Raw genomic sequence first — 9,233 nt, 5'->3', positions numbered from 1 at the left:
AGTGATATGGGGCAGGAAGTCTTCTGATGCCATATTTTCCTCTGGAAAATTTTCCTCCCCACGTAGTTTATCTAGCTGTCCCTGCTGTTGTGTTGCAGATCAATCATGCTAGATGGATTAGATGTGAAGATGAAGAATGGACCTCACCCCAGCCCCATGCTTATACATGGTCCAGGCTTACAAAACTTCCTATTAGCTCGGTTCAAGTTGGACGAACTGAGTTGAACTCAGTTGCTGTGGGGAGTGACGAGAGTTGACCTAGGGTCAGTACCAGTTAAAGGAACCGTGTCAAACCTAGGTCGACTCTGCAGTGGGGAATCGCCCACGGTCTCCTTAGACAGTTTCACCAGCGCGGGGCCACGGCTGATAAGGCTCTGGCTCTAGCTAAGGACAGTCGAATGGCCTTTGGGCCATGACTACCAGAAAATGGCCAGTGGAAGAATGAAGGGCTCTTTGGGGGGTATATTAGAGAAGGCAGTTTTAATACATTTGAGGATTTTTGAAGTACATTTAAGATGTGCTATATATTTGTTCCCTCCATTTATACCCCAGTTTTCTCCCCAATACGGCCTACAACATTCTTGCCTTTGCCATTTTATCTTTACCCCAACCCCATGAGGTAAATTAGGTTAAGAAGGTCACTGGCAGATTGAGTTTGTGCCTGACAATCCTCCTGTGAGGCCATCCACTTATGTGGTATGTTTACCTATATCTGTATAAGCATTCACGCCCTTTCGGCCTATCAATTTCAAAACACAGTGACACATTTCAGTCCGCTCTTCTGACAGAAAAAAAGACCCAAGACGGGTAGCAACAAAATTCAGCAAAGAATTACTTCATGCGAAGAACAAAATTTAAACCAACGGCAAACGGAAAATAAAGCCCCCCAAAGCCATCATTTTGAAGTGCCCCCCCCATGTCTTCCAGGAGTTCTGCTTTATAAGTCCTTCCACACTAAGAAAAACATGAAAATCTGCTCACTTCCTCCAGTTGGCTACTGTAGAACATGGGAGCAGCCAGAGAAAAAGGACACGGAAGAATGTGAATCTGCAGCAGGAAGAACAATGGTAAGGCATATGGGGCCCTCACCAAAGCTGCCACATGGGATCCCCCCTGTTATAAATCAGGCACCATCACCACGCACCAAACACCAGCATTGCAACAAAAAAACAACACATGGCAGCTTACCGTTCAACTCCATAAAAAGCCCTCTGGAATAAAACCATTTTATCTCTGCTTCTGAATAATCAACACAAAAGGTTCCTTTTTCACTTCCCCTGGAAGATCATTCAGAGGTCAGAGCCATGTTTGGCTAAAAACCCGTGCCAGGTAGAAAGCCATGCATACAGTCCCATAGGATGACCTGGTAAATAAGAATCACTAAACTGTGTTATCCTTAAAGCTAAATGCTCTCTAGTAGGTCACAAATTAAGCACCCAGTGAGACTTTAGTGTGACAGAAGCCATTTTAAATCCTTTCATCCAGTGTCTGGATGCCTGGACAGCATTAGATAAAGGTTAATGAGGGAACGGAAATTCCAGTGTGTGGAGACAGATCTTTTCCTCCTTATTTGCTTTCCGAAAACAAAAGGGAAGTCACAGCCCTTTTGTTACCAAGTGAGCAGACCTAGTATTATCTAGGCCTCAGCAAACTGATCAGGGGATTACTGTGTAAGCATATTAAAATGTGTTCATCTAAATCAGCTATCTTTTCACGAGTCCCTCTTCCCTTCCACCCTAAAGCTCCCAAATGAACCCCAGAACTGAAGCCAAGTCTAGCTATCAGCAGTAGTGCGTAACAAATTTTAGAAAATGTTAAAATGGTCTAAAAATATCTGCATCCCACATTTCCACATTAGTTTCAGGGTTTTTAAAAACACATGATCACACATAACAAACCCACAAGTTATGACCATTTTCCTACCAAGTTGCGTGGAAGATGGGGTTGAGACACACAAGAGGCATAGTGAGTGATAATGGTACACACAAGCCTCCAGTCTCCCTTGCATGCACCAGAGAAAGAAATACTCTGCTACTAGTCTGTTGTGGGTTTTTCAGGCTGTGTGGCTGTGGTCTGGTGGTTTTTGCTCCTAATATTTCACCTACATCTATGGCTGGCCTATTCAGAGGCATGTCACGGTAAGATATGTTTCTTTGTGTAACACAGTGTGGAGTGATTGTGTAGTGGAGTATATATTTTGTCCACCTCACAAGGGGTGTCTGGGCGGACGTGGGTGAAACATTAGGAGCAAAAACTACCAGACCAGGGCCACACAGCCCAGAAAGCCCACAACAGCCGGCTGATTTCGGCTGTGAAAGCCTTCGACAATTCTGCCTGATGACCACATTGTAGGCCTAACAGGAAAGTCAGATAAGTTGGCCAAGCCAAAAACTTAAACTTGTTCTATTCCAAAGTGCCAACAGAACTGAAAACCTGGAGCAAGACAAGTGAGCTACTCATGTGCCACAAAAAAAATCAGCACTGCCCCTAGACTTCTGCCTGAAATTCCAGCCACCCCAGCCAACAGAGAACACACAGCTCTCCACAACCCACACCAGGTGCAGATCTCTCCTTCACAGCCAACTCATTTCTACCAGTAGAACTACAAACCAAAAGGAAAAATATGGCAACCTGATAACTTTGGGCCTTACCTGAGAATGGAACTGGGACAGACAGGAGTCAGAAAGGGGGAGGGGGAGAGAACAAGTCATTCTTGTAGCCAAGGAAGTGTTATGTGGGGAAAGGGATGCTTCTGTGCTCTAAAAGTATTAAAAAAGCAGCACCACACATTTGCATCCAGAAACAATTACCAGCCAAATGCAACCCAGTCACTGGTCTACCATCACACATAAAGCTGCCGTTGCTGACTCCCATCTTCGGTCCATGCAGGTCAGTAATGTTTACTCAGACCAGCACCAGCCCTCTACAGTGTGAGGCAGAGGTCTTCTGAATCACCTATACTTGATCCTTTTAAGTGGAAATGCCTCCCGTGGATCTTCAATACCAGGGACCTTCTACATGCAAAGTAGTGGCTTCTCCACTGAGCCACACACACCCTCCCCACACTTGCTATGGTGGACTTGCTGCCGGGAGTAGAAACCTTTTTTTTTAAGCACAAATGCTTTTCACCCTTTATCTGTTACAGTCTGACCAGTCCCATCTCTTCCTTCATCCAGGGGGATCTCTTAGTTCTGAATGTGGCCAACAGAACTTCCCCAAGAAACATTTAATGAGCATACTACAAATTTATGTGAAATATTTTAAAGTGACTTGTCCACCTAAATTAGGGCCCCCAAGGCAGAAAACAATCAAAACATTAAAACAAGCTTTAAAACACATGTAAAAACCATTAAATCAAAATAAACCCGTGACTGGAAGGGCAGTTTTAAGAAAGAATGGCCTCCAAACATTGCAGATGTCACCCCAAATCCTGAAAAGTCTGAAGGGGTGGCTGTATTTTTCCAATAAATGATGTTGTATGCACTGTTACAGAGGTTATTTTTTCAAGTTGCTTCTCTACAAACACAAGTTTCTATATAACACTGAAGCCAACTGCTACCGTGTTTCCCCGAATATAAGACAGTGTCTTATATTAATTTTTGCTCCCAAAGATGTGCTATGTCTTATTTTCAGGGGATGTCTTATTTTTCTGTGTTCTGTTCATCGGGCATTCTTCCAAACAAAAACTTTGCTACGTCTTACTTTCGGGGGATGCCTTATATTTTGCACTTCAGCAAAACCTCTACTACGTCTTATTTTCAGGGGATGTCTTATATTAGGGGAAACAGGGTACTTCTAAAGTTAAAAAAAAACTTTTGGTCAAGAGGACTAAAAAAATCGAGGTTGGAGGAGGTTTTAGTTACATTTGGACTCATATCTCACAATTGTTAAGGGCCTCTGATACCACAACAGATGTGTTGTGTATCAAGGCTTTGTGTTTGTTGTAAGAGACCACAACCAAGAAATCAGATGAAGACAGACTGGGAAGGGCAGCCATGGAAGAAGATGGAAAAGATTCTTAAGTGTAAGGATGTATAACTGGCAACCTAGGTCAAGTCAATTCATGCCATAGTTTTCACTATTAACAGGTATGGGTGTGAAAGTTGGACAATGAAAAAAACTCATGGAAAGAAATTAGGTTCCTTTTAAGTGTGGTGTTGGAAGAACGTACAAATACCAATGACCACCAAAAAAGAAATGAGAGATTTCTAGATCAAATCAAGCCTGAACTGTCCCAAAAAGGACTAAACTGAGGCTACTGAACTTTGGTCACATTATGAGAAGACTCACCAGAAAGGACAATAATGCAAGGAAAGGTTGAAGACAGCAAGAGGAGAGGAAGATCCAACATGAGATGGATCGACTCTATAAAGGAAGACGTGGCCCTCAGTTTGCAAGACCAAGGCTGTTGATAAGACGTTTTGGAGAATGTTTATTCATAGGGCCACCTTGACTTGAAAGCGACTTGATGGCATTTAATACACATACACCACACTTAATATTACTTGGGTGCTGTGTGGTTTCCGGGCTGTATGGCCGTGTTCTAGCAGCCCCACCCCCCCCCCCCCCCACCCCGCCCCCCCCCCACCCCCCCCCCCCCCCACCCCCCCCCCCCCCCACCCCCCCCCCCCCCCACCCCCCCCCCCCCCCACCCCCCCCCCCCCCCACCCCCCCCCCCCCCCACCCCCCCCCCCCCCCACCCCCCCCCCCCCCCACCCCCCCCCCCCCCCACCCCCCCCCCCCCCCACCCCCCCCCCCCCCCACCCCCCCCCCCCCCCACCCCCCCCCCCCCCCACCCCCCCCCCCCCCCACCCCCCCCCCCCCCCACCCCCCCCCCCCCCCACCCCCCCCCCCCCCCACCCCCCCCCCCCCCCACCCCCCCCCCCCCCCACCCCCCCCCCCCCCCACCCCCCCCCCCCCCCACCCCCCCCCCCCCCCACCCCCCCCCCCCCCCACCCCCCCCCCCCCCCACCCCCCCCCCCCCCCACCCCCCCCCCCCCCCACCCCCCCCCCCCCCCACCCCCCCCCCCCCCCACCCCCCCCCCCCCCCACCCCCCCCCCCCCCCACCCCCCCCCCCCCCCACCCCCCCCCCCCCCCACCCCCCCCCCCCCCCACCCCCCCCCCCCCCCACCCCCCCCCCCCCCCACCCCCCCCCCCCCCCACCCCCCCCCCCCCCCACCCCCCCCCCCCCCCACCCCCCCCCCCCCCCACCCCCCCCCCCCCCCACCCCCCCCCCCCCCCACCCCCCCCCCCCCCCACCCCCCCCCCCCCCCACCCCCCCCCCCCCCCACCCCCCCCCCCCCCCACCCCCCCCCCCCCCCACCCCCCCCCCCCCCCACCCCCCCCCCCCCCCACCCCCCCCCCCCCCCACCCCCCCCCCCCCCCACCCCCCCCCCCCCCCACCCCCCCCCCCCCCCACCCCCCCCCCCCCCCACCCCCCCCCCCCCCCACCCCCCCCCCCCCCCACCCCCCCCCCCCCCCACCCCCCCCCCCCCCCACCCCCCCCCCCCCCCACCCCCCCCCCCCCCCACCCCCCCCCCCCCCCACCCCCCCCCCCCCCCACCCCCCCCCCCCCCCACCCCCCCCCCCCCCCACCCCCCCCCCCCCCCACCCCCCCCCCCCCCCACCCCCCCCCCCCCCCACCCCCCCCCCCCCCCACCCCCCCCCCCCCCCACCCCCCCCCCCCCCCACCCCCCCCCCCCCCCACCCCCCCCCCCCCCCACCCCCCCCCCCCCCCACCCCCCCCCCCCCCCACCCCCCCCCCCCCCCACCCCCCCCCCCCCCCACCCCCCCCCCCCCCCACCCCCCCCCCCCCCCACCCCCCCCCCCCCCCACCCCCCCCCCCCCCCACCCCCCCCCCCCCCCACCCCCCCCCCCCCCCACCCCCCCCCCCCCCCACCCCCCCCCCCCCCCACCCCCCCCCCCCCCCACCCCCCCCCCCCCCCACCCCCCCCCCCCCCCACCCCCCCCCCCCCCCACCCCCCCCCCCCCCCACCCCCCCCCCCCCCCACCCCCCCCCCCCCCCACCCCCCCCCCCCCCCACCCCCCCCCCCCCCCACCCCCCCCCCCCCCCACCCCCCCCCCCCCCCACCCCCCCCCCCCCCCACCCCCCCCCCCCCCCACCCCCCCCCCCCCCCACCCCCCCCCCCCCCCACCCCCCCCCCCCCCCACCCCCCCCCCCCCCCACCCCCCCCCCCCCCCACCCCCCCCCCCCCCCACCCCCCCCCCCCCCCACCCCCCCCCCCCCCCACCCCCCCCCCCCCCCACCCCCCCCCCCCCCCACCCCCCCCCCCCCCCACCCCCCCCCCCCCCCACCCCCCCCCCCCCCCACCCCCCCCCCCCCCCACCCCCCCCCCCCCCCACCCCCCCCCCCCCCCACCCCCCCCCCCCCCCACCCCCCCCCCCCCCCACCCCCCCCCCCCCCCACCCCCCCCCCCCCCCACCCCCCCCCCCCCCCACCCCCCCCCCCCCCCACCCCCCCCCCCCCCCACCCCCCCCCCCCCCCACCCCCCCCCCCCCCCACCCCCCCCCCCCCCCACCCCCCCCCCCCCCCACCCCCCCCCCCCCCCACCCCCCCCCCCCCCCACCCCCCCCCCCCCCCACCCCCCCCCCCCCCCACCCCCCCCCCCCCCCACCCCCCCCCCCCCCCACCCCCCCCCCCCCCCACCCCCCCCCCCCCCCACCCCCCCCCCCCCCCACCCCCCCCCCCCCCCACCCCCCCCCCCCCCCACCCCCCCCCCCCCCCACCCCCCCCCCCCCCCACCCCCCCCCCCCCCCACCCCCCCCCCCCCCCACCCCCCCCCCCCCCCACCCCCCCCCCCCCCCACCCCCCCCCCCCCCCACCCCCCCCCCCCCCCACCCCCCCCCCCCCCCACCCCCCCCCCCCCCCACCCCCCCCCCCCCCCACCCCCCCCCCCCCCCACCCCCCCCCCCCCCCACCCCCCCCCCCCCCCACCCCCCCCCCCCCCCACCCCCCCCCCCCCCCACCCCCCCCCCCCCCCACCCCCCCCCCCCCCCACCCCCCCCCCCCCCCACCCCCCCCCCCCCCCACCCCCCCCCCCCCCCACCCCCCCCCCCCCCCACCCCCCCCCCCCCCCACCCCCCCCCCCCCCCACCCCCCCCCCCCCCCACCCCCCCCCCCCCCCACCCCCCCCCCCCCCCACCCCCCCCCCCCCCCACCCCCCCCCCCCCCCACCCCCCCCCCCCCCCACCCCCCCCCCCCCCCACCCCCCCCCCCCCCCACCCCCCCCCCCCCCCACCCCCCCCCCCCCCCACCCCCCCCCCCCCCCACCCCCCCCCCCCCCCACCCCCCCCCCCCCCCACCCCCCCCCCCCCCCACCCCCCCCCCCCCCCACCCCCCCCCCCCCCCACCCCCCCCCCCCCCCACCCCCCCCCCCCCCCACCCCCCCCCCCCCCCACCCCCCCCCCCCCCCACCCCCCCCCCCCCCCACCCCCCCCCCCCCCCACCCCCCCCCCCCCCCACCCCCCCCCCCCCCCACCCCCCCCCCCCCCCACCCCCCCCCCCCCCCACCCCCCCCCCCCCCCACCCCCCCCCCCCCCCACCCCCCCCCCCCCCCACCCCCCCCCCCCCCCACCCCCCCCCCCCCCCACCCCCCCCCCCCCCCACCCCCCCCCCCCCCCACCCCCCCCCCCCCCCACCCCCCCCCCCCCCCACCCCCCCCCCCCCCCACCCCCCCCCCCCCCCACCCCCCCCCCCCCCCACCCCCCCCCCCCCCCACCCCCCCCCCCCCCCACCCCCCCCCCCCCCCACCCCCCCCCCCCCCCACCCCCCCCCCCCCCCACCCCCCCCCCCCCCCACCCCCCCCCCCCCCCACCCCCCCCCCCCCCCACCCCCCCCCCCCCCCACCCCCCCCCCCCCCCACCCCCCCCCCCCCCCACCCCCCCCCCCCCCCACCCCCCCCCCCCCCCACCCCCCCCCCCCCCCACCCCCCCCCCCCCCCACCCCCCCCCCCCCCCACCCCCCCCCCCCCCCACCCCCCCCCCCCCCCACCCCCCCCCCCCCCCACCCCCCCCCCCCCCCACCCCCCCCCCCCCCCACCCCCCCCCCCCCCCACCCCCCCCCCCCCCCACCCCCCCCCCCCCCCACCCCCCCCCCCCCCCACCCCCCCCCCCCCCCACCCCCCCCCCCCCCCACCCCCCCCCCCCCCCACCCCCCCCCCCCCCCACCCCCCCCCCCCCCCACCCCCCCCCCCCCCCACCCCCCCCCCCCCCCACCCCCCCCCCCCCCCACCCCCCCCCCCCCCCACCCCCCCCCCCCCCCACCCCCCCCCCCCCCCACCCCCCCCCCCCCCCACCCCCCCCCCCCCCCACCCCCCCCCCCCCCCACCCCCCCCCCCCCCCACCCCCCCCCCCCCCCACCCCCCCCCCCCCCCACCCCCCCCCCCCCCCACCCCCCCCCCCCCCCACCCCCCCCCCCCCCCACCCCCCCCCCCCCCCACCCCCCCCCCCCCCCACCCCCCCCCCCCCCCACCCCCCCCCCCCCCCACCCCCCCCCCCCCCCACCCCCCCCCCCCCCCACCCCCCCCCCCCCCCACCCCCCCCCCCCCCCACCCCCCCCCCCCCCCACCCCCCCCCCCCCCCACCCCCCCCCCCCCCCACCCCCCCCCCCCCCCACCCCCCCCCCCCCCCACCCCCCCCCCCCCCCACCCCCCCCCCCCCCCACCCCCCCCCCCCCCCACCCCCCCCCCCCCCCACCCCCCCCCCCCCCCACCCCCCCCCCCCCCCACCCCCCCCCCCCCCCACCCCCCCCCCCCCCCACCCCCCCCCCCCCCCACCCCCCCCCCCCCCCACCCCCCCCCCCCCCCACCCCCCCCCCCCCCCACCCCCCCCCCCCCCCACCCCCCCCCCCCCCCACCCCCCCCCCCCCCCACCCCCCCCCCCCCCCACCCCCCCCCCCCCCCACCCCCCCCCCCCCCCACCCCCCCCCCCCCCCACCCCCCCCCCCCCCCACCCCCCCCCCCCCCCACCCCCCCCCCCCCCCACCCCCCCCCCCCCCCACCCCCCCCCCCCCCCACCCCCCCCCCCCCCCACCCCCCCCCCCCCCCACCCCCCCCCCCCCCCACCCCCCCCCCCCCCCACCCCCCCCCCCCCCCACCCCCCCCCCCCCCCACCCCCCCCCCCCCCCACCCCCCCCCCCCCCCACCCCCCCCCCCCCCCACCCCCCCCCCCCCCCACCCCCCCCCCCCCCCACCCCCCCCCCCCCCCACCCCCC

At 68.9% G+C, this 9,233-nt stretch overlaps 1 protein-coding gene across 1 annotated transcript in view; it reads right to left on the bottom strand.

Annotated features, from left to right (window-relative positions):
- Positions 1-748: 748 nt before the first annotated feature.
- LOC125429909 overlaps positions 749-9,233 on the bottom strand; it is a 32,553-nt gene continuing 24,068 nt past the window's right edge. The window contains exons 4-8 of the mRNA XM_048491494.1: positions 3,872-3,877; positions 2,841-2,863; positions 2,652-2,663; positions 982-1,047; positions 749-781 (exon numbers count right to left, since the gene is read on the bottom strand). Coding sequence (XP_048347451.1) covers positions 749-781; positions 982-1,047; positions 2,652-2,663; positions 2,841-2,863; positions 3,872-3,877 — 140 coding nt within the window. The remainder of the gene's footprint in view (positions 782-981; positions 1,048-2,651; positions 2,664-2,840; positions 2,864-3,871; positions 3,878-9,233) is intronic.

The sequence above is a fragment of the Sphaerodactylus townsendi genome, linkage group LG03 (genome assembly GCF_021028975.2).
Source record: "Sphaerodactylus townsendi isolate TG3544 linkage group LG03, MPM_Stown_v2.3, whole genome shotgun sequence".
NCBI lineage: Eukaryota > Metazoa > Chordata > Lepidosauria > Squamata > Sphaerodactylidae > Sphaerodactylus > Sphaerodactylus townsendi.
Note: the sequence above shows the minus strand (reverse complement) of the source record. Positions and strands in the feature narration are given on the sequence as shown.